The 27,314-nt window shown below is 36.0% G+C and overlaps 1 protein-coding gene across 2 annotated transcripts in view; it reads right to left on the minus strand.

The window, feature by feature from the left end:
• LOC146138094 (uncharacterized) overlaps nt 1–27,314 on the minus strand; it is a 57,341-nt gene that overhangs the window by 27,577 nt on the left and 2,450 nt on the right. For both annotated transcript variants that reach the window (XM_083393208.1, XM_083393207.1), the window contains exons 2-6: nt 22,896–23,090; nt 14,299–14,414; nt 6,738–6,868; nt 551–667; nt 359–474 (exon numbers count right to left, since the gene is read on the minus strand). In XM_083393208.1, the coding sequence (XP_083249334.1) occupies nt 359–474; nt 551–667; nt 6,738–6,868; nt 14,299–14,414; nt 22,896–23,090 (675 nt within the window). The remainder of the gene's footprint in view (nt 1–358; nt 475–550; nt 668–6,737; nt 6,869–14,298; nt 14,415–22,895; nt 23,091–27,314) is intronic.

The raw sequence follows: 27,314 nt of genomic DNA on the forward strand, positions 1-27,314 counted from the left end.
ACTGCATACAAGTCATTCCAACCAAAATGTTTTAATTGAAATTCTGTGTTTGAACTGAGAGACTAAAAATGCCTTTGGACAAAGTAGCATTTTGGGTAAAATCCAAATTAGATTAGAATTAAAGTAATAACTAATTAAGAAAAAAATTAGCCACATTTTGCTCTAATTCAATGAATTAGAGGATTAGATAGCAGTGACAGACTGGACTAACGTAACCTGTAATGCATTTAGAATATATTGTTGTATTTGCATGAGAGTACATTTTAACAGAGGATTTGAACAATATTGGAAATATTTTTTTCTAAGTTTAATGCTATAATTATAAACTTTCAATAAGTTGAAAAATGTCTATATATACCTGGCTTGTATTCCCCATAGTATTAAGGTACATATTCGTTTTTTCTTTTGAGGCAGAGTTCAAAGCATTGTTTTGGCGCTGGTTGATAGGTGATGAAGGATTTAACATTTCCATTCCTACTCACAAATATAAATAAATATGACCAAGTCAGATTGAAAAATAGAATAACAGAAGTTGTTTGAATCAGTTTACCTGCTATGCTCTCCAGCAACTCACTTTGCAAGGGGTCTGAAGTGTTGTTGAGAGTATCTAAGTTGTCAACCAAACTAAAACCTTCAGGATGTGCACCAAACAAGTCACCGAATGTGTCTATGAAAAAAAAACTATCAAAACTTCATCAAAGTATAAATACAGATTTTGGCCAGACCATGAAATAGAACACTCAAGTTTTATAGTTTAAGTTTGTACCTGCGCAGTGGTTCTTAACCAGGGTGCTGCAGCGTAAAAAAATTCAGTAAAACACTCAACGAAAATTTCAGTCAGGGTTCTGAAAATCTATTTATTATTATTTTTGAGGGGTGCCATAAGCCATAAACAGTTGAGAATCACTGTACTAGGGCTTGCAAGGCAGTGTTTTGACATCACTTAGAACTTATAAGAGTACACTTGAATATTTCTATTTAAAATCTCTCAAAAGCCAAAATTACGGTCTTATATTTGTTGGACCTTAAACACAAAAAGTGTTGGCACCAACACATTTAAAATGTACACTAGAGAAGCATTTAAAATACTGGAAAGGTTTTGTTGGTAAACACAGAACTTCTTGAAAAACACAGAATGGAATACTTGGGTGTCATTATTTGATAGAATCCTATAAAAACTTACACATGTCTATATAATTACATATTATGTGATTGACATCACTGATTCAGGATAACAATTAAATGCGATAACCAGTATGGCAAAATGCTGGCGACTTGGTGACTATGTCGGCCGAAGAATCAGCCAGAAAACCGAAGAAATTGGTGCAAAAAAAAAATAGAAGAAAAAAAAATTTGAAAAAAAAATTTTCTTTCTTTTTTTTTTCGAAATTTTTTTTTTCAAACATCCAATGTGGTTGTTTCCACACATATTTAATCACATTTATTTTTGAAAAGCGGAAATATGTAATAAGTCATAACATTACACACTACAATTGGCAGAAATTAATTTTGTTGTGTCATTTTGAAAAAAGTTAAGGTAGTGTGAAGGACGTTGTTTAGTGAGAAAAAGCCAGTGTAAGGCATATAGACTGTTTATTATTTTAAAATGTACACACTTTTGATCATACAATTGTTATGTGTTGCAAGTACTTCTATATTGAGTTGATTTCCTGTATATTGAGTTGAATTCCCCATTCCTGTTAAATGTACAGGTATAACATTCGCATCGGCATATTAAGGATGTGCCAGGCTATGCTTCTCACCCTAAGGCCTAAAGTATATTTTAGGTTGTTTAATTACACAAATGCAAAAAAATGTTCGCGCTTCGCGCGAAATTTACCTTGGTTTCACTAGGTTTATGTGTCTTTGTTTTCAACAAATCTATCCCAAAGGTAACATGCATACTATGGGGCATGTTACACTGTGACTGTGGAAATTTCTATTAAATTTTATTATAAATATCATTATTTCGAGCAATATAAATTGGAAATTTATCGAAAGAATATTTTTTCGTGCTTTTCAATCTGGTTTTGAGCAGCACGTTTTTACACAAGTTTGCCTGAAAACAGCTATCTATGTAAAACTTTTAAAGCAAGAAAAGCAGACATGTACGTTATACACTCCCCAGACCCCAGGTTGTACCTTCACATGTCCCTTATGTAGTTGTTAATGACTTAAAGTCACAAATTTTTTATGTTTTGTTGTCTAATTAACTTATTAATAGCCTTGTTTATCGCCAAAACATGGCAAGGTTCATAGATTCCTCAGGCGAACACATCATTTAAGTTTCGGGCGCGACCAAAAACCGAAGAATTTTTGCCAAAAATGCTTGTCACCGGAAGGCTGGCAAGATTCTGCCAGCCTGGTGATAAAACTGTAGAGCATAGAGATAACACTGTAGAGCGGTCATGTTCAAATGGCGGATCGCGATCCTGTTCCAGATCTTTTCAGCGTTTTGTGCGGATCTTCTAATGTAGTCTTGAAAAAATAAACTTTCTACAGTGTTTTCATGTGAATACCAATAGCCAGTGTTGATGAATTTTGTAAAAAAATCAAGCATAGAACGAGACTCCCAATTGCTAATCTATGTGAGCGTTTGAGGATATCAGTCAGCGACAGAAAGCCCCAATTTGATGCTATTGTAAGACCTAAAACATGGGTCGGCAACTTACGGGCCGGATGCGGCCTGCTAATGTAATTCATTCAGCCCGCAGCCTCTTTGACAAACTAGATATGTCCATTTCAAATACTTTTTGACTGTTTTAACTACGTAAGTTTGAAAAATTTCCCCGCTTCGCGCGAATCATCTTTCTACGTCCGGCTTGTTTACGTTTTGATGCGGTCTTTTGAACTAGATCAGCGCTTCGGTACCGTTAATGGAAAACGCATTCAAAAATATTGAACATATATTTTTTAACATTTTGTATTTTTAATATTTTATTTGAGCAGGCAAGTAATATGTTAAACTTTGCAATGCAATTACTTTTAAAACCACTTTGTTTTGACTGTTGCACATTTTTGACTGTTGCACATTAGTTTATTCAAATCAGTTAAATAATTGGTAATATGAAACCTTTACTATTTAATATATTTATATAGTTACACTGACTTAAATGTAATATAGATCCAGCCTTAGGCCATGGACCCTAAACTATTTTGTTTTTTTGCCTGATGTTACCCACATACAAAAGCAAATATTAAAATTTTATATGTCTTAGTTGATTATGAAAGGCGAAAGTTAAACAATGAGTGGTGTATAAATTTATTTGTTGTTCAACACAATCAAGATGTAGTTTGATTTGTAAAATGCTATAGCAGTAACGGTAGATTACAATATCAAGCAATACTATTGTACAAAACACCAAGCTAATTATGAAACCATTGTGGGTTAGTTACAAGTTGACAAAACGCAGCAATCAAAAAAGTCTTTTAGCAAACAACAAGATGTATTTCGTGGTTATAAGAAATATTGTGAGTTTGTTACAAAACTGAGCTTCAAGATATCTGAAGTAATTGCCGAAAAAGAAAAGCCAAACAGTGTTGGTGCATGTGCATTTATTAGGAATTGTTTGGAAATATTCATAAAAAAGTCCCTCGAGAAGAAATATTTAGTGAAGCAAACACGTTTGTCTAGTTCAAATAGATGATCTTTAGAAAACTATCGAAGTTTCTATAAAAGAGAGGATACGCAAATACTCTGCTTTTAGTTTCGCTTTAGAGAAGTGAGCGATACTGCTCTGCTAGTTGTTTTCATACGAGGAGTGGCAAATAATATAAAAGTAATTAAGAGTTTTTAGATATGACAAGTAAGAACCAACAACAAGTGGTCAAGATATTTGCAAAATGTAATAAAATTGATGAAAAAATGTAAAATATATTCTTTGTAAGTTGGTTGGTATCACCACGGATGGAGCGCCATCAATAGTTGGGAATACAATGGTTTTGTCAAAATATCTTATGATGCATTTTAAACTAAAGATGTTATTGTGATTCATTGCATCATCCTTTAAGAAGATTTGTGCTCAAAAGTACTGGATTAAGGTGAAGTTATGCAAAGTGTTGTGTTTTGTGTTAATTACATTTGAGCATCGGATTAAATCATTGGCAGTTTAAGTCGCTTCTGCAAGCTCTTAACTCTGATTGCCCGGCTGGTTTGTGGTTTGGAACACCTTATTTTTGTAAGTGATATTATGTTTTTGGTTGATTTTTGTCAAAGCTTAACTCCCCGTCCGAAGCGTCAAGGCTCTTAATGTACATGGGCCATGCGCCTTAAGCTGATGCGAAACCGAAATAAAACGCAAAACGCAGTGTTACTTCCCTTGCTTGCACGACGGCTGACGGTAAACAAAGAATATATTTTCTCTTTTTTTGCCTTTCATTATTCGTAATGTTGGTTAATTACCAAGTGAGTATTTGACAATTGACGACGCCAAGTCAACCTTCCTCCTTTCCTTTTTATGCTAAAAAGATTGAGTTAGGTGCAGTTAATGTTCTTCGCTGTTCGCTGTCTCCGCTAATATCCGATGTCGGTGTAACAACGGCATTTTTTTAACTGACGCAGATTCTCTTTAGTGGTGGTCTAACTGTGACTGTCGTGCACGATTCAAAGTTTCCATTTTTATGCAATAAAAGTTATCACAAAATTATTTTGTTTGGAGTATTCTAAGAAAACATGTTTTGTGTGCAATTGAGGCAACCTATTTTTTCCTCAACCGCAGCTTGTATTTTAGCTAACTTGGCAAACAGCTTAGCCCAGATGTTGCGTTAATCGTGGGACAATAAATCTACGAAAGACGTTCTTGTAATTTAGCATAGTCCCGAACAAGGAACTTAGGAAACTGGGCTGCTGATAATCAAAACATGATTCTACCAAAAGTGTCACACATATTTAACAGTCTTGGTTTAGTTTTTGTCTGAAGTTAATTATTGCATATTAAGCGGTTTTGAAGCTGGCGCCTGGCAGGAGTCTAGACCAGAGGTTCCCAACATGGGCAGTACCACCCCCCTTGTGGGCGTTGGCGAGTTACAGGAGGCGTTTTGGGTCTTTTTGCCAATTGGGAGGCACTAAACGCACATAAGGGGGCATTACATAAAACTACTTACCGCAAAATTTTATAAACAGTTCACACAAAAATAGTAACGAACAGCACTGTAATGTGTACCATTTGAGCTTAAATGGCAACTTCTGAACTGCGACTAGAGGTGTCTCCGCCCATTGTTGAGATAATGATGAAACTGGATTGTATTATCAAGTTAAGTATTCCGCAAGTATGCATGAAACTATATGTTTATTCGTCAGGCATTCTAATTGCAGTACCACAGAGTAGTTTGCACCAGTGTGTTAAAACCCTAACATAATTATTGTTTTTTTGTAAATTATATGTCCTGCTACCTATATATATATGCCTTATTTTTTTGTGTGCATCACATTTTTTTGTGTGAGTTATGCATGTCATTATTGTAGTTTTCCTATAGTGAACGTATGTTAGTCAACCTAAAACATGGCTAACAGCTCATCAAAATGAAAGTGCAGTCAGTATAACGTTAGACAACGATTAAAGCCAACAATCAACTTGGGCACTACAGGTACATAATACCGTACTGCAAGGGTTGGCAAACTATGGGCCGCGGCCCAAATGTGGGCCTTCGAGCACTTTTTAATGGTATTGTTAAGAGTTGTTTTTTGCTCGTTGTTACATTATAGGGCCACCGTGCTATGAACGCCCTAAAAAACTCTACTTTATTAAATCGTTCAAGCCCAAAGACGCTAAGCACACTATGGAAAGTTATGCGCCGTGTGGCCATTAAAGGCTACAAAGGTATTTTTTTATTAAATAAGACTAGTTCTTTTTGCACTTTAAGCTTAAGTGTTTTATGAAGTAACTTTATGACGTCATTCGTTTCACGTAGTGGGCCTTTAATAAAGTTAAAAAACAGGGCCCCCCTTTTTTGGATTTCTGGATATGCCCCTGAATGCACATGTAGCCAAGGGCGTATCCAAACAAAGGGGGGGGGGGGACCCGAATTTTCAACTTTGGGAATTCCCCATTTTTCCGTCTGACGTAAATGATTACATTGCCGAAAATAAAAAAAAAGAAATGTTGAAAAATATATGTCCAATATTTTTAAATACGTTTTCCGTTTGGCCGCGAGGCACTTAGCAGCCTTCCACGGCGCAACGGTAGAGAAGCGCTAATCTAGTTCAATAGACAGCATCAAAACGTAAAAACCGGACGTAAAAAGAACAAAATTTTTCGCACTTACGTAGTTAAAATACTCAAAAAGTATTTAAAATGGACTCGTGTATAGTTTGTTAAAGAGGCAGCGGGATTAATTACAGCGACCGCTTGATTGACTGTTATTAATTGTCGAACACCCACTTGTTTAATCAGAACCCGAACGAATAACGAAAGGCGAAAGACAAAAAAATATCCTGCGTTTACGGTCGACCAAACAAGAAACGAAAAAGGCGTTTTGCCTTTGATTTTGGTTTCGCATTAGCAAGACGTGTGACCCAATTACACTGAAAAAAACACGCAGCTTTGGACGGTGAGGTATACCCTGACAAAAAACGAACAATAAACATTAATGTCACTTCCGAAAAGAGGGGGGTCCAAACCCCCAACCCCCCCTGGATACGCCACTGCATGTGGCCCAGTGTAACAAAACAGTTGCACGCCCCTGGGTTAGATTTGGGATATTCTGCACAAAATCAAAATAATCTTAAATGTTCTTACTTGTTGGAGTATAAGATGATGATAGGGGTGAAAGTGGGGGAGGTCCATCATCTTCAAGGTCCTGAGTAAGGTAGTTTCTTGGTGGAGAAACTCTTCCTCCAATGCTACTTGCATTTGAACTTGTGCGATTTCTGTAATAAAAATCCTGAAAGTTAATTGTTGTTTTCATTATACATTCATCAGTTTGGCCAAAAACTGGGGCATAAACTAAAAATAACAACATTAGGGTGTATCCTTATAGAATCCAAAACCATCAGCAGCAGGTTTTGGCCAGTCAATTACTGCCCTGATGACGCGTATATTAACAAGTAAAACTCATACTTGAAAATATGAGTAAAAACAGGATCAGACGTTTTGTTTAAAAGGAAAATATATTTTGACAAGTGGCATCTTCAGTTCCTTTAAGAGTACAAATAAAAAAATAAAATCAGAGCGCAGCCATCAACAAACCAACAAAAGTAAAAAACCAATATTTTATTGTTTACTTTTTAACTATGAGTTTTACTTGCTAAAAATAACAAAGCTTTTTGGGTAACTAGAATATTGTTGCTCCTTATTTTAAGTATTTAAATTAACATTTCAAACACTTATATACTAACTACAACTAAAAAACTATTTTCAAAAATGTATCTTTATATAAAAAATAAAAAAAATTCTCCAAAATTTTATAAAGAAACCAGGCTTAATTATGGTAAGCAAAATAAAAAATAAAGTAAAGGAAATTTGATCAAAATGCCACTATTCATTGGAAAACATGTTAATTTTACATTTTGTCTTGGTATGTTATTCTGACCCCAATTATGGGCTATTTAAAATGTTGTTTTTTTTTACGAAATTTGGCCCCCAGTCATCTACTGGAGCGTACTTGACAACTATTTTGCAAGAAGTATTAAATATAATACCGTACCCTATGTTTTCTTCAACCAAGTTTCAAAAAGTGCCTAAATGAGTTTTATTAAAGCTATGTACAAACAAACAAGTGCCCAAATGAGTTTTATTCAAGCTACGTACGGACAAAAATGTGGTTAAATTACTATTTTTCTTTTGGTGTTTGTGTTTTTATTTTATATTTTATGACGAAAATATCCGAGTGTGTCCAGGTCAGAGAGTGTTTAGCAGTGTTGTAATGACTTAAGTCCGTGACTTGACTTACGCACTTAAGTCACTGTTTTCAAATGACTTGACTTTCTAAATCATTAGGGCAAAATGACTTGACGGACAAATGACTTGACTTGAATTGACTTAAGTCTTTTGGGCAAATGACTTGGGTTGAAATGAAGTGTTTTCTGTGAGTCTTTTTTAAATCAAATTGAGCTATTTATCTAAATTTTTGCACGTAAAACAATTTGCTTGCTATATGATGAGTTTTTCTTATTTTTTAGTTCAGTTATTGCCCATATCATACAAGTTCAAAAATTCCAATAGTTTACTGTTTTATTTTTACGACAAGGACGAGACTTGACTTGCGCAACTGATGACTTGGAATGGGACTCTTGTGATTTATTCAAAAAGACTTGACTTTGATTTTAGTTATTTTGACTTGGACTTAAGTCATTTCAAAATGACTTGTTTGAAACACTGGTATTCAGCAGTTGAATTGTATCTGGAAAAGAATTATTCATGTTTTCGCGGCGATGCTAATTAATTACTTTTGCAAAAAGTACAATAATTTGTGAAATCATCCTGAACATGACTATGTAAATGTACCCTCGCTTGTTACAAAAAAAAAGAAAAAATGAATGTGGCAATTACCTTACTAACGTTAAGAGTAGCGTAAAACCTGGTCAGAGTGCTAAATAATGCAAAATTTTTTTTTAAATGGTGTAGCCTTTGTATTGATGCCTAAACATGTGCAGCAAAGCATCACACTGAAAGAGAAAATTGATAACATGAAATGTGTTTTTTGCCTTCGTGTTGATCGGAAAATATGTAGTCTACTATATAAAACAGCAAACAAGCTGGTCATCCCTATGTTGTTTGTCGCCAACAATAGGAGTAATTGCTTATAAGGAATGCCTGTGTGGAAGAGGCATTTATTCGACGTACAATCGTAGAATTAACGGTACGACTGCACAAAGTCAAATTTAATTCTTTGTTTTAACAACCTAAAATTCTTATAAAATTTTGCTATTTATGAAAAACCTTGTGGCGTACAGCGTTAAACTTTTTTACAATTTTATTGCAATTGTTTTTGTGTATTATTTAGGAAAAACAGACTTTTTTGCCACTGTTTTTTCATACCTAAAAAGTTAAGACTTTTCAAACATAAACTGGCTTACAGCTATGTAAAAAGAGAGTGTGCAATAAACATATAACATATAACCAAAAAGCAATGTTGTGTGTTGTGTCCTAAATAGATTGACTAAATAGGCAGCCAAAATTTATGTCATTTTATACAGGTAAGACGTAAGTATGGTCTAGGTTTAATCAAAGAGGGTATTGCCTCTTCTCAATAATACAGTCGTAACCCTGTGTAAGTTTGATAAACCTCATGGTTTAGCCCAGGATGGTCCAAGGTTCAGAGCATCGCGGGCCACAATATTTCCTACATGTTGTTTGCGGGCCACATAATGCAGGCTACATGCGTGCCAGCAGCCGATCAACAATTTTCGTTAGGTCGGGACATGAAATATTCTAAAACGAAGAAATTTGAGGGACCGTTTCGGAATTTTTCTTTTGGTATACCGGTATTTTTTTAAATTTCTTGCAAGTTTTATTACACTGCCGAAAATAATAAAATGTTAAAAAATATATGTCAAAAATTTTTAAATACGTTTTCCGTTTGGCCGCGACAAAATTATCAGCCTTTCTCGCCGCAACGGTAAAGAAGCACTGATCTTTTTGAAAGGACAGCATCAAAATGTAAATGAACCGGAAGTGTAAAGATCATTCGCGTCAAGCGAGAAAATTTTTCGCACTTATGTCGTTAAAATAGTCAAAAAGTATATAAAATGGACTCGGATCACCCTAGTATAGCCTATGATTTTAATAAATGATTGTGGCAAATTAACATTTCACTTAATTGCAATGCTATGTGTTGTTTCTGAATTGGATCGACTAAATACATGGCAATAAAAAGCAATACTTACACTTCATATCCATCATTTACATAACGAAAAACTCCTGACATATATCGATAGTAATGACTAACAAACAATAAACTTCCAAGGATACGGCCTGTGTGGTACCAACCAGACATTGTTCGACTTGCATGACATACAAGCAAACACATATTCCCAGTACCAAACCAGGGCTGGGGAGCCGGAGCTGGAGCCGGGGCCATTGTTATTATTTTTGTGGAGCTGGAGCCGGAGCCATTTTTATTATTTTTGTGGAGCTGGAGCCGGAGCCGGAGCCATTTTTATTATTTTTTTGGACCAGAAGCCAGAGCCGGAGCCCTTTTTACTATTTTTGTGGAGCTGGAGCCGTTTTTCAATTTGCGGTGCTAAAGCTAAGAAATTATATTTTGTTTCATCTCCAACGTTAGTTAGCCAAAAGCAATTTTTAAAACTTGTGATTGAATAAGTGACTGGTGGCACCGGAGCTGGAGCCTGAGTCATTAGGTGTGTGTTTAATGGCTCCGGAGCTGGAGCCGGAGCCAAAGGATATGAGTTTTACTACTCCGGAGCTGGAGCCAGAGCCAAAGGATTGAGTTTTACGACTCCGGAGCTGGAGCCGGAGCCATTTAATAATTGCCTGATGGCTCCGCAGACGCCCCAAAGTTACTACACTAAAATTGCTAAAATCTGGGACTACCCTTACACGATACTGTACGTTTTTATTCAAAAACACAGAAACCTTGTAATTTTTGTATTATACAATGGCAATAAGCATCACAAATCTTTTTTTTAGAAAATCTGGATATAATCGCCTGTGATCTTCAACTGCCTGTAGTAAGCTTGCACGTTGCTAAAGATTGTCGGTTAATATTGCAGCACAATCAGTGTTTAATTTTACCCCTCTTTCTGCGGCATCATTCACAACTTTCACAGTACAGACAAACAACTTTAAATCATTGTAGCCATAATATGAGGACCATGAATGAGGAGAATGCTTCAGCCAATCACATTCCTGATTAAGTAGTGTAAAAATAAACCAGGAATCTGGGCCAACCAAATTCTCTAAAGTGGTATAACTGTTGATAGGATGATGCAAAACCAGAATTCCTTGGTGAAACTCATCGGGTTTAGCAGTTGCAAGAAGTTGTTGCGCAATGGCTGCCTTCTTGTCATTGGTCATTTGTGGGTTATCATTAAACAACGAAAATATGACAGTTTCTTCACAAGATACCACTGGTGATGATGAAGCTTATTAAAGGCAGCCTCACCAACTTCCTCATCAATTGCAGTGTATGCCAGCATTAAATGGAGAAACTTTCGGTCATTGATTGGTGACTCCCAAATGCTAGCTCCCAATGCTAGCTTTAAGCCAAAATGGAACATAGAACAATGCTAAAAATGTGTTGAACCTTTGAAGTTTTTCTACAAAAATAGCATCATAACCCATCTGTTAAGACCACATAAACATTTTTTGGCAATACAAAACTTGCCCCATCCACCTTGCACTGTGCGCCTGGTTGGTGATGGGAGACTTTACTTTGTGTTGTGGCGCCTAGTATGGCTTAAGTATTTTCCGCACATTCTTTGTAGTCTCCTCTTGAAAAGAGTTGGGTGTGTTTTTCCTTATCAATAATATCATGATTTATATCCTTGACAACTTCTAAAACTCTTTTTTTTATCCAGTCAATGGAAAAATTGTGTAAGGTTTTAAATTGCTTTGTTTTGTCTATGTTCTTCCATTTAGTCTTGAAATTTGCAAAAAAAATATTTTCTGGGCCAGTCGTTTCTTTCCCGAAGATGATTTTCCAAACTGCATTAACAACCAGTTCATAAATATGATGCTGGCATGCATTATAAAGAAGTTTTTTCCGATGGTTTCTTCTAATAGTATAGCAGCGCCATTTTTCCATCCACTATTGCTTGCTGTAGTGTCAAACACCAATGATAGCACATTTTTAGTGAGTTTCCATAACATTATCATTTCCAAGGTGGCTTCCGCTTGACATCGACCTGTTGCACTTTGCAATTGTTGAACACCTAATAACTTTCCATTTGTGTAACCAGGTTGTCCAGAAGCAATTATTGCAAGAGCCTCGAACTTGTTTCCAAAGCGATCTTTAGTCAATTCCCATCCCAATGAATTGCAACATGCTTTGGTGGATTTGCAGAAACTTCGTCCAAAATTATTGTGATATTTTGAATCTGTTTGCAAGCCTGAGCCTATGTGTTGTTGATCTAGATAAATTCCTTTAAGTCACCCCCACATGATTTAATGAAAGATGACAGCAGCATTGTTGCAGAGTTGTCTGTAATTTTCAGCCTGTCTAATACTTTTGTTACTTCAGGACTGTCAAGTATATTACTTGGTGCTTGTAATGTCACATGTTCAATCAGAGGTGATGTTTGTTGCATTCCTGAGGTCCCAGCACCACTGAAAAAACTTTCAGCACTTTCTGTAGAAAATAAAAGCGTTTCATCAGAATTGCTGTCTTCCTCTTCTGCCAGTCTTTGCAAAACCTGCTCTCGCTGCACACGAATTGCACAATGTTCGTGCAATTGTTCGTCGCGATAAAAGGCAATGTCTTCTTCTTTCTTTTCAGCTGACAAAAAACGATCAGATTTTATCAAAGCAATTGCATTTGGTGCACCAATATCCCACAATTTATCCAAGATGGTCTTAAATTTACTTCTCTTTTCACCTGGGTCGTTTTCCCTATTTTGGCTAGCTTTCAGTGAATACCAAGCATCCCAAGATTTTTTTAGCTTTGCACTTGCATTGGTCTTTGTAATTGTTTTGATGCCTGCCATCTTCCAAAACACAATCACTATTTCATCTTCAGCTTGCGATATGTGTTCTTTGTTTGACATTGAAGGAGAAGCTTCTTTTAAATACAGAATGTACTGCATAACTTGTCGAAGAGTTGGCAACTTACTTCCACTAATAGATGGGTTGGAACAACCAACTAGAAAATGGCTAGCATCAGATCGAAGCCTAGGTTTTTTTTAGGAGAACTCATTGTTTATTAATTAGATAACTGCTAGAAAAATACACATAGTTAGTTACACGTTACTGAAAATCCTAAACCTAACTTCGAATGCATCAAATATTAAAATCGTAAACTGTTCTAGAAGCTAAGAACAGTAAACGCTGTAAAAAATCTGAATTTAAACATTTTAAGATAACTTCGCAGTACAAACCATAATTCTATACTGACTTAACAATTATTTCTTTGTTATGACATCGCACAGTCGCTACAACAGCCAGCAGCAGTTATGTCATTTAACAGCCTTTGTTGTTGTTCGTCAGAAGTGTGACCAATATTTGATTAACTTTAGAATCCGTTATAATCGATATAGCCGACAACTGGTAAAGTAAAATCTGTTAGTAGAAATACCTCAAACTAAGCAGTGAAGGCATTACGAACGCTGTTACAAAAATGACAAACCTAAATAAAACTTTTTTCGGTTTTAACTGATTTTACCGTCTACCGAAAACTTGGTCATAATGCATGCCTAGTTGACAATCGAACAAAGCGGAATAACGTTGGTAATCTCCCAGATGTTGTAAAATAAACTTTGGGGGCTTGCGGAGCCCCTAAATGCAATCCAATTTCAATTTATTTTTGCATAGCATATTTTTTTGTGACACATAATGGGAAATCAAGCAGGAAGCATGAATTTTCGAAAAAAAGTTAAATCTGAACAACCTTACTGAACACGTAATTCTGGTACCTAACAGCTTTAACCTAGAAGTAAATCCTGTTTGGAAGTGAAAAATTCTTACGGGTAAAACTGCTGCAATAATTGCGATAAGTGCTACAACCATTGAGTGGCTATACCACCTTAAAAGTCTGCCACACCAACTACCAAGCGAAGGTGCGTCTCACTTGAGCACATTAATCCAAAAAGAGAGTCCCTTTTCTATTTTGGAGAATATTACGCTATTTCTATTCAAGATTATTGTAAGAGATTATATTTGCAAGATAATAAAAATCGAAACATCCAAAATAACTATTTTTCGTCTTGCCACTACTTTTATAGAATTTTGGGTGAATTCTTATAATTATCAATCGAAAGACAAGATGCTATGTTAAATGATGGCCTGTAAGCAGTAATTAGGACTAGATAATGTGTTGCACCGCTTCAGGTGAATCTAGCACAGATATTGACGTCAGAAGACTAAAAGAGATTAAGAGATTAATAAATCCAATTATAACTTCCTACGTTGTTTAGAGTTAGTGTGTGTTGTTCCAGTATTTTACCTACGGAAAAATCTTGTAGGTGTGCCGCAATCTATTTGTTATTTCTGAGGGGTGCCGGCGCCGCTAGCCATCAAAAATAAAGAACCACTGGCAAAGGCAGTAATTCAAACTGATGTGAAACTGTTAAACTTTTCAAGTGAAATTAGTTATGAAAAAATGTGTTTTAAATTTTTTTTCTAAATTGCAAAAAATTAAGCAATATGTAAATATTCTATATTATGTATGTTAGTCTTAGAGTACCTAAACTCAGTTGTAAACGATTTATTCCGGTTTTCAAAATCTTGTGAAGCTTCTGAACTTGGACTCTTTCTCCATAAACTTCCATCGTTTTTAGATTTCTCTTTTTTCAACAGCTCCTACAAAAATATATCTTTTGTTTTGAATTGAACATCGCTACATAGGTACTAAGCGTAAGTATAAAAGCGAAGCGACACAATAATTTTTCCTGAATTTTAAGCTTAAAGAACAAAGCAAAATATAAGACAGTAGTATTAATAAAGTCAATATTAATAAATATGGATTATGTTTTCATGTTGTTTTCGCAATTTGCGTAAAAAATTTGAAAATAAATATTGCTGAAAACCAATCTCAATAAATCTTATAGGTTGAGAAACACAATAACAAAAAAAGAAAAAAATACACAGTTAACAATCCTAAATAAAACCTTTTCCTTCATGCTTGCTAAAAACTTCAATTTAGGCAGATGGTCTAATTGTAACTGCACCTTACGTACAATCAAAAATGCCCAAATTAGCTATATACTGACAAAAAAGTGCCCAAATTAGTTTTATCTAAGCTCGGTACGGAACAAAAAGTGCCCAAATTAGTTTTATTCGAGCTACGTATGTACAACAAGGTGCCCAAATTATTGTTGTCCAGGGTATACCTACAACCAAAAAAGTGCCCAAATTAGTTTTGTCCGGGCTACAAATATGACAAAAAAGTGCCCAATTTAGTTTTATCCCAGCTAATGGCTGATAAAAAAGTGCCCAAATTAAATTTATCTGAGCCAGGTACGACCATAAAATTGAACAAATTGGTGTTATCCAAGCTACAAACGGAACAAAAAGTGCACAAATTAGTTTGATTTGAGCCACGTATGGACAAAAAAGTGCTCAAAATAAATTTGTCTGGGCTCAAGTATACATACGACCAAAAAAGAGCCCAAATTAGTTTTGAACGGGCTATACATACAAAAAGTACCCAAATTAGTTTTATCTGAGCCAGGTATGGCAAAAAAAGAGGTAAAATTAGTTCTACCCGGTTACGTACGAAACAAAAAGTGACCAAATAAATTTAATTTGAGCTATAAATACGACTAAAATCTGCCAAAATTAGTTTTATTAGAACCACACGTACAACAAAAAACTACCCAAATTAGTTTTGTTGGAGCTATGTATGGATAAAGTGCCCAAATTCGATTTATTCAAGCTACGTATGAAAAAAAAAAGTATCCTAAAGTTATTGTTATACGAGCTTTGTTCGTTTTGTGTATGTGTTTATTTTTTATAAACATATGTATTTATTTCTGGTCGTCCCCATGTTGTTTGCTGCCGATAATATATATGGGTAATTCCATGTCAAAGCACCCAACCTATTTAACCCATATGTTTTTTAAATTGCTCAAATTTTGTACATGTGTAGAGTTTTCCATCCTGATTACAATAAACTTTATTTTACCAAAATTTTTTGAGGGGTTAAAAAGTTATGCTGTTTTGAAATATTGGGGATTTTGTGCTCGCTGAACCGTGAAATTCATTGATTTTTACTCATGCAAAGTTCAATGTAGAATAACTTTTTAATGGAATGGAGTTTTACTTTAAAATTAAGTGTATTTAAAAGATAATAACCTAATGTTACATTTATTACATTGTTTTGTTGTTTTAGACGTAAGGTCAGAGTGCAGGTCAAACTAATGTGTATTTTAAAAATCAGTGAAGTGGAACCCAATTTAGAAGCGAAATATCTCAAAAGCATTAACTTAAATTTTTTTGTGTAAGGTGTCTATGGAGAGCTTATTCCAAGTTCTTTCATTTAAACCAGGTTTCATTAAGGGATACCACTGTCATATGAGCTATGTAACATGACCGTCTAAAAAATAGCATTTTGGTTTGAATTACAAATTTATTTCAATACTTTTTTTTTTTTTTTTGGACACATGTTGTTTTTCTCCGAATTATTATTTTTTTTCAGTCAATTTATTTGTGGCTCACTTTTGACAAGGAAAAAAGCATAGTTGGAACATTAAATTTTCTCAACTCCTAAATACCCTCCCAAAGTTGTTTCTAATATAAAAAAAATTTGCCAAGGTTCCAAGGGGTGGTTTTTAGGGGGGCAAAACTGTCAATTTTTGTTAATTTTGGTTTTAGGCACTTTTCACATATAAAAAAATGTAAAAAAAATCTGATATATTTATGGATGATGGATACATGTCATGAACAATGCTAAGTAACAAAATTTTAAACATTACCCCTGAACTGTTTATCCGGGGGGTCAAAATGCAAAACACTTTAGGAAATTTCAAAGATATATTTACACTAGAAGGAAATGACATAAAAATCTGAAAATTTCACAAATGTTAGAGAACCATTTAAAAAGGTGAGGTTAAAATAAACATTTTACCTCTTGAAAAAAGGGGAGTATTTTGGGGGGTCAAAATTAAAATTCGGCCGTTTTTGTGTAAAACACATTGTTAAATAGTTTTCAATTATAAAGACAAATTATAGGTTGCTTCACAGCAAAATTGACATTCAACTCAAAATAATTAACCCATGGGGGAAAATAATTAACCAAAATTATAGAAATTAAAGTGATTTTTTGATGGAATAAAAATTGCAAACAGAGTGGTGTACACTGCCTGGCAGGTTTTTCATTTGAACTTGTGGCGGTAAAATATGTTGTTTTGTAAGAGCAATAAAATAATTTACTAAGAGAAGCCTCTTTCTAAAAGGCAAGTCGCACGCGCTTAGTTTCACTCAGACGAGACACTTTGCACAATGAATGTTGCACGCGCTTGACAAAAAAAGCACAGCAATGACCAGCCGCTTCGCGGACAGAATAAAGCGAATATGAACGAATTCTGTATTGAAGGTTTTCTGCCGCTAGATTGGAGTAGATAGCTGTAAAGAACTAAATCGAATACGTCAGACTATTGACTTTTGTTCCCAATTAGAGGCGTATAGGGGTGCAAGAAAAAATTGTCAAATATTTTTTAATTATAAAGACAAGTTATAGGTTTGCTTCGCAACAAAATTTATATTAAGACCACTGGCAATCAATCTAGCAAAAGTGCACCATGTCCAACCTATAACACTCAACTTCGGGCCACATCCGCTTTTGCCTACTAAAGCACCGAAACTGGAAGCACAACATTGGGAGTATATGGACACTGACGAATAAGACCCGTTGAAAGAATATAGAATAACTAAGGAATAACACCCTGGTAAAGTATAGTGAAACCGCGCTATACCCCCTGGTATAATATAGTAGAACCGCGCTATACCCCCCTGGTATAATATAGTAGAAACGCGCTATACCCCCCTGGCAAAATATACAAAAACCGCACACCCTGTCTAGTTTCGGGTTGTTTTGACATGGAATTACCCATATATGTAACACCTTATAACAGTGGTTCCTTACCAGTGCCACATCCAGGGGGAGGGAGTGTTGTTTGGGTGTCCGAACCCCCCCTTTTTGTTAGTGATATTATCGTTTTTTGTTTGTTTTTGCCAGGGTTTTACTCACAATCCTAATAGGCAATACTTTTAATGTAATAGGTCACGCGACTTGAGCTAATGCGAAACCAATGCAGATTATTTTCATTTGTTATTCGTTCAGGTTGGCTGATTATAATCCAGTTTGTGTGCGACAAGTGACAACTGATGTTGGTGTAAAAAAAACAACAGCATTTTTTTTAACTAAAGCAGATTCTTTTAAGAGGTGGTTAACTGTGACTTTCAAAGTGGTATTTTTGTGTAATGATTGTTGCCGCAAAATTATTCTCTATAAGCATATCCTAAAACCATGTGCTTAGTGTGTAATTGACGCAACTTATTATATGGGCCGAAAATTTATTTTCGGGACATATCTTGTTTTTGCCGTTGTTTTTTTTTGGTTTCATATGGTTTGCTATGGTTTGCTATGGCATGTTTCAGACCGATTTTGTCCAGAGCATTATAGAAAAAGTGAACATCGTAGAACTTTCAAATTTTCAGAGATGGCGTAGAGTGGTATGAAGGTGCTATGTAGAGGTTTATGAGGCTGCACCCATAGGCACCTCCGATTGGGGGACAAAAAACAAAAGTGTTACGTCATCATTTTACTTCATAACAGCTATCTACTACTATCTAGCGGCAGAAAAACTTCAATACAGAATGCTTTCATTCACTTGATTTATTCAGCTCGCGTCGCAACGAGGCGGCTGCTGGCATCCCTGCTGTGCCTCATTGTCCTGCGCCTGCAACGTTTTTGTTCGAAGTGGCTTGTCTAGTAAAACTAGTGGCATGCGACTTGCCTTTCATAAAGAGGCCTCTCTAAGTAAAATAACCTATTGCTCTTACAACACAAAATATTTTACCACTGCAAATTTAAATGCAAATCCTTGAGGCAGTGGACACATCTCTGTTATCAGTTATCACCTGTTGTAATTGTTGCACCATTCAAACATATCAACACCAGGACTTAACAAATATAATTATACAAGCGCTACAACAACAAAAAGCTTAAGTTTAACGCATTCTTAGCGACGACGTTACAAAGCTACGTCACAACATGGCGTCATAAATAAACAAATATTGCGTTTATTGGATTTAAATTGGCAAAACTTTCAATATAAAACGTGGCTAATTGGGCACATAAACGTGTTTGCATATTGCTCAAAACTACAGATTTAAACTCTGTTTCAACAGTGATTGCTCAGACCAAGGCATGGTAAAAATTTACAAAAGTTGAAAAAAGTATAGCAAACCATAGACATTAAATCATTTAGAGAGAATGAAAATATTGGCTTTTCAAACATCCTAGCTGACCAAAATGTAATAACATGGCCGTAATCATTATCTGCGTAAATTTTTCATTCCCCAAATACTACGCCATATTCGAACCCCTTTCGCTTCAAAGCCATACGTTATTATATTATTATACACAACTTATAATTGTGTGTTGATATGTTGGATTGGAGTAACATACAGAACAGGTGCAAATAGCAAATATTCTCCAAATACGATTTTTCCAATATTCTCCAAATCGTATTTCATTGTATTGTCGCGGTAATACACAAAGAGGTAAGGCCGTGAATAAAGTTTCACCCACCGTACAATTAACGGAGGGAAACATTGCGAGTAGAGATGTTCAAAGCAGAATATCGGCGACTCATTTATAATGCTTGCTTTAAATGCGGCGTTAGCTTTTTTTCGGGCGACCAATTACTTTGATATAAGCTTCGCCTAATAATTTAGTGTCAATAGGGTGTATTTACCGCCGCAAATTTAAATGCGAAATCTTTAGGCAGTGTAAGCCTCTCTGTTAGCACCTGTTGTGCATGTTGCTCCAACCAACATACCAATATCAGGCCTAAACAACTAGCAAAACTTTCAATTTAATAGTTAGCGTATTAGGCACATAATAGTGTGTTGTTTGAAACTACAGATTTAAAGTCTGTTTCAACAGTGATTGCTCGGACCAAGCCATGGTAAAAATTTACCGAGTAAAAGTTTGGAAAAGTATTGCAAACCATAGGCGTTAAACCATTTTAAGTCTTTAGGAGAATGATAATATTTGCTTTTCAAACACGTAAACTGGCCAAAATGTAATAAAATGGCCATACACATTATCTACATAAATTCTATTTATCAAATATATGTTTCGATCATTCCCCAAATACTACGCCATATTTGAACCCCTTTTGCATCAAAGCGGGGAAGTTTTCGGCCCATATCTGTTTTTGCTTGCAGAAACAAGTTAAGGAAAATGAAAAACAAAATATGAAATATATAATATAAAATAGACAATACAAAATATTGAAAAATAAAAAGTATAAAATAAAAAATAAAAAAAAAAAATTAAAAAATGAATATAAAAAAAAAAATTAAACCAAAATAAAAATAAACACTAAGCCCTGAAAATATACCCCCTGACAATTATAAAACAAAATCAGTTTTTTTTGTGGTTTTGGAAATTTCGTTTCCTGTTTTAAAAGAACTAAACGAGTTTGCCGCAATCTATTAAGTGGAACATGCACTAAATGTTTCATTAATGCACAGAGCAAAATATTTTCACTTTTAGCCAAAACACACACTTCAAAGAAACATTAAAATCTCCATTACCAGGATTATCATTTAAACGCAAAGGCTGGCATAAGTTATGTTAAAAGTCGAATATTGGGCAAGATCCATTACAAGTGTGGTACAACTTTAATATTTGGTACAGCTGTTCGGACTATAATTTCGATAGCCATAATAGGTTGAAAGGAAAATGTTGTGGAGGCTGTTTCGCGCTAATAAATGACAAAGGGGCACCTGTGATTGCAGCGAAACAGATTACGTCGTTGTATTTTACTTTAAAACGCCAGAAGCCAGTATGCCAAACATATACAGACAAAACCTAAAAGTCTCCCTGGCCATCGGATGTCATATGCATTTATGGAAACTGTTTAGTATGTTACCATAAGCATTTATATTTCGCAGTATAACCAGTTCATCGAAATGTATAACGTCATCTTGAAATTGTGTGCGCATTTTAAATTGTTATCTTAATAAACAAATACGGAATACGGTAAGAAACAGTCTAATGAATTCTACACAAAATCTCACAGTTTTAAGAAGGAAATGTAATTTTTTTATTGTCTATATGGGTAAAAGCAGTCATCTATTTATACAACGAAGATGATATAATGATTTTATATTCACAAGTAAACAAAACAAAATCTGTTGGGGAATACTATTTACTAGGGTTGCCATATTTTTTACATAATCTCTGCTAAACAACATGATGTTAAGGGGCATAAAAAGGCCGGAAACATTATAACGTTTTAAACTTTGAGAAACTTGCTGTTGTCACGCGAAACAGACCGCAAACAAGCGGTTAAGTTAAGTGTTTTTGCGCAAAGAAAAAATGTCTTTTTTAATTGTTTTTACCGTTCATTGTTCTTATTTAAAAACGGATTTTGTTAATTGTGCCTCAAAAGTTTTGAGGGTCTATAATCTGGTACTCATAAATTTAACCTTTAAAAAATCATCTTTAAAATTTATGTTTGTTATGTAATTTTGGTATAGGTATAGGTTTAAAATTATGAGCGGGTCCTATTTTTTCGCTATAAAATAGTGTGACGTTAAGTTATTTGAAGCTCTCTACGCCTACCTAGCGACAGTAATATCTAGCAATATATCTCCCTTTTGTAGTGTTCGCCAATATGCTATTTATGTAAATCAAACCGCTAGTAAACTACAAAAATGATACTACGAATCACTTGTTTGTTTTTCAGGCCTAAACAACCCAACATTCGGGTGCTTTTGTGGAAAATTAATACAAAAAGTTAATTTGAGTTTAGATAAAAAAAGATGATGAAGAAGGTTGTAGATTTTTGTGATTTTGGCCCAAGGGTTGGGGTAGCATTTTTTGAAGGGCGTTTGAAAAAAAAATTCAAGAATATTGTTTTGTTAATGAAATATTTACTCCCGGGTGGAGAATGTTAGTTTTGTTTATCGTTTATCTTTGGTTTCGGGGGAATCAAAAATATTTTATTAATGGATTGCAGGTTTTTTATTAATAGGGGGGAAATAAGTTTTATTTGGTTTGGGGGGAGGGGGTAAAATCGATAGGCATTTTTGTTTTGTAAAAATATTTGCATCTACGTCAGAAGTGAAGGCAGGAAATTTTCGGCCCATATTTGTTTTTGCTTGCAGAAACAAGACAAGAGAAAGTACAACTTAATGTAAAGCGTAAAACGAATAAAAAGTATAATACATAATACTACAAAAAATAACCTGGTAGAACTCTATTTATAATGACCCAATTATTGAATCACCCATGAAAATAAGGCCCTGAAAAATACCCCATGACAAAATATACAACAACCGCAACCCCGTCTATTTAAGCTCATTCGGCACACTTCTCGACGCAGCTGTTGCGCTAATTATGGCATAATAACACTCGGGAAAACCAATATTTTTTAGTGTTGCAGACGGAAAGAGACATGCTTGCATTATAGCGTGATCCCATATTTGGAACTTAGTAAAATGCTGATATGCTGCTGATAGTCAAAACATGATTCTACCAAACTCAATTACACATACTTGACTGTCTTGGTTTAGTTTTTCGCCTGAAGTTAACGATTGCACACTAAGCGGTTTCAACACATGTGTTCGCTTTGTTTCGTAAAAGTTTGCTTTGCTGTACATTAATTGATTTTGTCTGATTATTTTTATGACGTCATTACAAATCACCATTTTATGACGTCATACCTTCCACTAGTTTATGACATCATTATTCATTAAAGATGGACAGAAAATAGGGGAATTCCCTACATTAAAATTCGCGATCCCCCTTTTTTGATTTTCTGGATATGCCCTGTTCTTAAGTTTTATTTCGTATTAACCTGTCATATCACATCTGGAAACTTACAGTAAAAAATGTATTTTTGTAACCAAAATATTTTGGCAAAAATTATTTCACACTGCCACTAAACCTTGAAAACAAACTTAATAAAGAAAATAGCTGTTTTGAAAAGCCCTTCAAATTTTACATCTTAGATTAGTCAGAAGTTTGTAATCTAAATTTTATCATGTTGAAATCTATATTGTAAAAGTATATAATTACTTGTACACCAACGTTTACAAAACCTTTTTTTTCATTAGTGCATGTCTCCGAGAACCACAAATTTTTGGATTTGAGGTGTCCATACTGGTTGCCCTTCTTCTGGGAGATTTTCCAGGCTTGGCATCGTAGTTTATTACCCACCATGATGATTTTCCAGTACCTTCATTCTGAATCCTTTTAAACTTACTATGAAGAGAAAGATTGTGGCGAATCGAATTCTGAAAACACAACAAAAAATGTTTAACTTAGAATGAGTTATTGAGTAAACCAACCCAATAGCAAAAATCATTAAATTAATAAACAAGAATATGCTTATTTCATACAACATGAAAACTGTGACAGCCACAACATAAAATATATTCTGAATAACTATTTGGACGCTATGTGGACTGGAATATATAGTGGGAGAATTGCATATATTCAATAATTTGGTAACTAAGGTCAGTAAATCTAGGTGAAATAATTTGCAACAGAAGGTTTTTTGTTTATTCATCACAAAAAACGGAAAATATTGTGTCAAAAACATCATAATTATGACAGACATTTCCGTTATTGGCTGCAAAATTTAAAATGCTTTGAAACAAAAGATACAAACACAAGCATGTACAACAGCTGTGACCAAGCCCTTCTGTGGTCGCTTTTAACAATAATAAAGGCTTTCAGATAAAAGATGGCTTTTTCGCGGGCAAGATGCCAGTTTTTGCTGACTTCACCTTGTATAGTGTCGCAGACTAGATCGGGACACAATCCCCAAAGTAGCTGCTAAGGATAGGAATGACTTTACTTTCTCGAGCAAGACGTTTATTGGACAGAACGACAATCAGTACACGGCAACTAACCACGCACACCAAGTGCTCGCATAAGGCTACAGCTTGTCTCTAACCAACGAGATTGCAAACCGTGCTCAAATGCGTCCGATTCTCTCGGTATCCACCCGACGAATCCCATCAAAACGACACCACACAATAGCAAACAAAATCGGCACAAAGATATCACGCAGCGCCGATAAAACCGAGGCTGCGAAATTCACAAATGTCCTATTCCTGAGGGGAAACCGTGGCGACGGGAGCCGACCCGGACGGCAGTTCCCGCGGCCTAACACATTAGTTATGCTTCAAAGGGTAACAATAATTAAATTTGTGACATTTACCCCCTCTTCAAGACAATCCTTGCGATTGGCTAATTTAACGGAACACAAATTTAAAACGAAGTAAAAATAAAGTACAATACACACTTTAGCCCAAGTTAACTTCGCGATGGCACACAGTAAATTTACAACACAAATTGCCAGCAAAAATTAAACAAACTGCAGTCCACACTTTACCCCAACTTAAGACGACTTTGCTATGTTTACATTTTAGCCAGAGAAAAACATCAGACGAGAAAACATCGCATGTACATTTACAGTCGTTTAATTTTAAACAACTCTGGTCATCGCCATGACCCATTTTAACGCGCGCCGCTTAATTTTGTCTCTATCCGGTGAGGGCCGCACATATTGCGCAACCGGTGACAGGTCAAAGATCCTGTTGAGGTTGTTCGGCGTAATGACCTTGCTTCCAACCTGAACCACCTTCGAAAGCGCCCGTAGACCATCCGCAATGCACAAGAACTCCAGCTTCACGTCATCCTCAGAGTAAGAGGTGCAAAGTGTGACCCCGTTTCCTGCTTTTCGAACACCATCTGCTTCTACGCACTCCAATACCTTCGAATTGTCGGCCGCTTTCAACGATTCGAAGCCCGACGGAACGTCTTCAACCCACCGTTCGCTTGTCGCTTCTATCGCCTCGCTGTACAACTGGGCGTCATCACAACCCCTTTTGTTTTCCGCTTCCAAAGCCTCGCTGTACAACTGGACGTCTTCAGAACACTTTTCGTTTGACGTTTCCAAAGCCTCGTCGCACAACTGACCTTCCTCAGTAGAACTCTTCCCGGTCACTTTTCCGCCAACCAAGCTTTCCAAACTGACCTTGCCAGGCGCGGCAATTTCTTTGCTGTTCATCACATTTTTCGCGACAAGCGACGGATGCAAAGCGCCTGTGTATTTCACCTTTGTGACAAATATTTCTGTGGTAGGCACCTCTTCAAACGCTTCTGCTTGCCTGTCCACTTTGACTTGTCGATCTCGCCACTTTTGTTTCCTAGTCCTCTCTTGACTATCATCGGAAGTATTCGGCCTATTTTCTTTTTTCTTGAATTCGACCAGCTTTAATAGGACTGGTCTCCGATGCTGAAGTTGAGCTAATTCAACTTCCAACCGATTCATCTCTAATCGAAACTCGTTTTCTCTTCGGGCTTCTCTGGCCCGCCATTCTTCGGCGGCTGCCCCTTCTTTGGCCCGCCATTCTTCGGCGCCTGCCTCTGCTTCGCGGTAATCTCGATCTGCTTCGGCCAGCCTTTCTTCGGCGGCTGCAATTGATTTGCGGTAATCTCGATCTGCTTCGGCCAGCCTTACTTCGGCGGCTGCCATTTCTTTAACCAACCTTACTTTGATGGCTTCGCGGTTTCTTCGAGGTACTTTGGCCCGAATTTCTTCGGCGTGTGCCTCTGCTGCTTCGCGTTCTCTTCGAGCGTCTTCGGCCCGCCTTACTTTGGCGACTGCCTCTGCTTCGCGTTCTCTACGATATGCTTCGGCCCGCCTTACTTTGGCGGCTGCCACTGCTTCGCGTTCTCTGCGATATGCTTCGCGTTCTGTGGTCATCCACTGCAGCTGCTGCTGTTGAAGCACGAACTTCACCAGGGCATCACCTGCGAGTCCTATGCTCTTTCCTGCCTCGATTATCTTGTCCATTTCTACCTCGTCTTGAAGAGGTCTCTAAGTCAAACCTTTTTAATTCCCGGACGAGCCCCCAATTGTCGCAGACTAGATCGGGACACAATCCCCAAAGTAGCTGCTAAGGATAGGAATGACTTTACTTTCTCGAGCAAGACGTTTATTGGACAGAACGACAATCAGTACACGGCAACTAACCACGCACACCAAGTGCTCGCATAAGGCTACAGCTTGTCTCTAACCAACGAGATTGCAAACCGTGCTCAAATGCGTCCGATTCTCTCGGTATCCACCCGACGAATCCCATCAAAACGACACCACACAATAGCAAACGAAATCGGCACAAAGATATCACGCAGCGCCGATAAAACCGAGGCTGCGAAATTCACAAATGTCCTATTCCTGAGGGGAAACCGTGGCGACGGGAGCCGACCCGGACGGCAGTTCCCGCGGCCTAACACATTAGTTATGCTTCAAAGGGTAACAATAATTAAATTTGTGACATATAGCAACTATTGTCACAGTAAATCAGCAACTAGTTTTCTGATGCTAACATATTTTATAACCAGGGGTTCCTAAACTGGGATCCATGAACCTAACAGGATTTTAAGGGGTCCCTGAAGGCATGTTGGAATGTTAGTGTACCGTATATTTAATAATTAATTTTTAAAAAAATAGTAAAAATAAAAAGGTTTTGCACTAAATGTATTTAGACTTCATTTAAGTTTTATACTTTTTTGACAGAAATCAGAAGAATTATGTAAGTCTATTTGTATCAATTTGTGACATCAATTTATGCGGTCGTTTCAATTTTCTTGCCTAACGCGGTCAACGCTAAGCAAAAAACATTTATATGTGTTTGCAACATTAATGTAATTGCAACTAACATTATTTATCAAACAGTCCAGTGTTGCAAATAAGTCATTTTGAAAAACTTTTAAGTCCCGGTCAAGTCACACACACAATAACTGAAGTCCAAGTCAAGTCTTTTTATCTCCAAGTTAGGTCACTAGTTTCAAAATAAAACGATAAACTACTAAAACCTGAAAACTCGTCTCAATATTAGCACTAAGTCAAGTAAAAAATAACAAAGTGCAAAACTATAGATAAATAGCTTAGTTTTATAGAACAATGTTAAATTAAATCACGTTTTAATCCAAGCCATTTGATTCAATGACTTAAGTCAAAGGTAAGTCTTTTGTTCAAAAGAATTCATTCAAGTCAAGTCTGTTACCGCTACGACTAAGTAAAGTCATTTAAAAACAGTGACTATAGTTTACTTGAGTAAAGTCACTGACTTAAGTTATTAATACACTGATGTACACAGTAGTGTAGACGGTTAAATCCTCTGTACTAATATTACTTACAAAAAATTATATTTGTTTTGCCTCAGTGTTAGTAACATGTAGGGATGTTCAAAGTAGAATATCGAATCCTTGGATTTGAATCCCACCTGGATTCCAGGTGGGATTCAAATCCAATTCTGCCGTTTATTTTAGGGTAATTGGAACCGATATAATGTAATGTTTTACCGCCGATTGTTGCACCTAATTGTACAAACGCGTGTGGTAAGTTGGCCTGTCGCTGCGGCGACCAATTTACAGGGCTTGCTTTAAATGTAGCCTGGTAGTGCATTGTCAGCGTTTTCGCAATTTCTCTAAATGCGTTT

The sequence above is a fragment of the Ascidiella aspersa genome, chromosome 7, assembly GCF_963924565.1.
Source record: "Ascidiella aspersa chromosome 7, kaAscAspe10.2, whole genome shotgun sequence".
NCBI lineage: Eukaryota > Metazoa > Chordata > Ascidiacea > Phlebobranchia > Ascidiidae > Ascidiella > Ascidiella aspersa.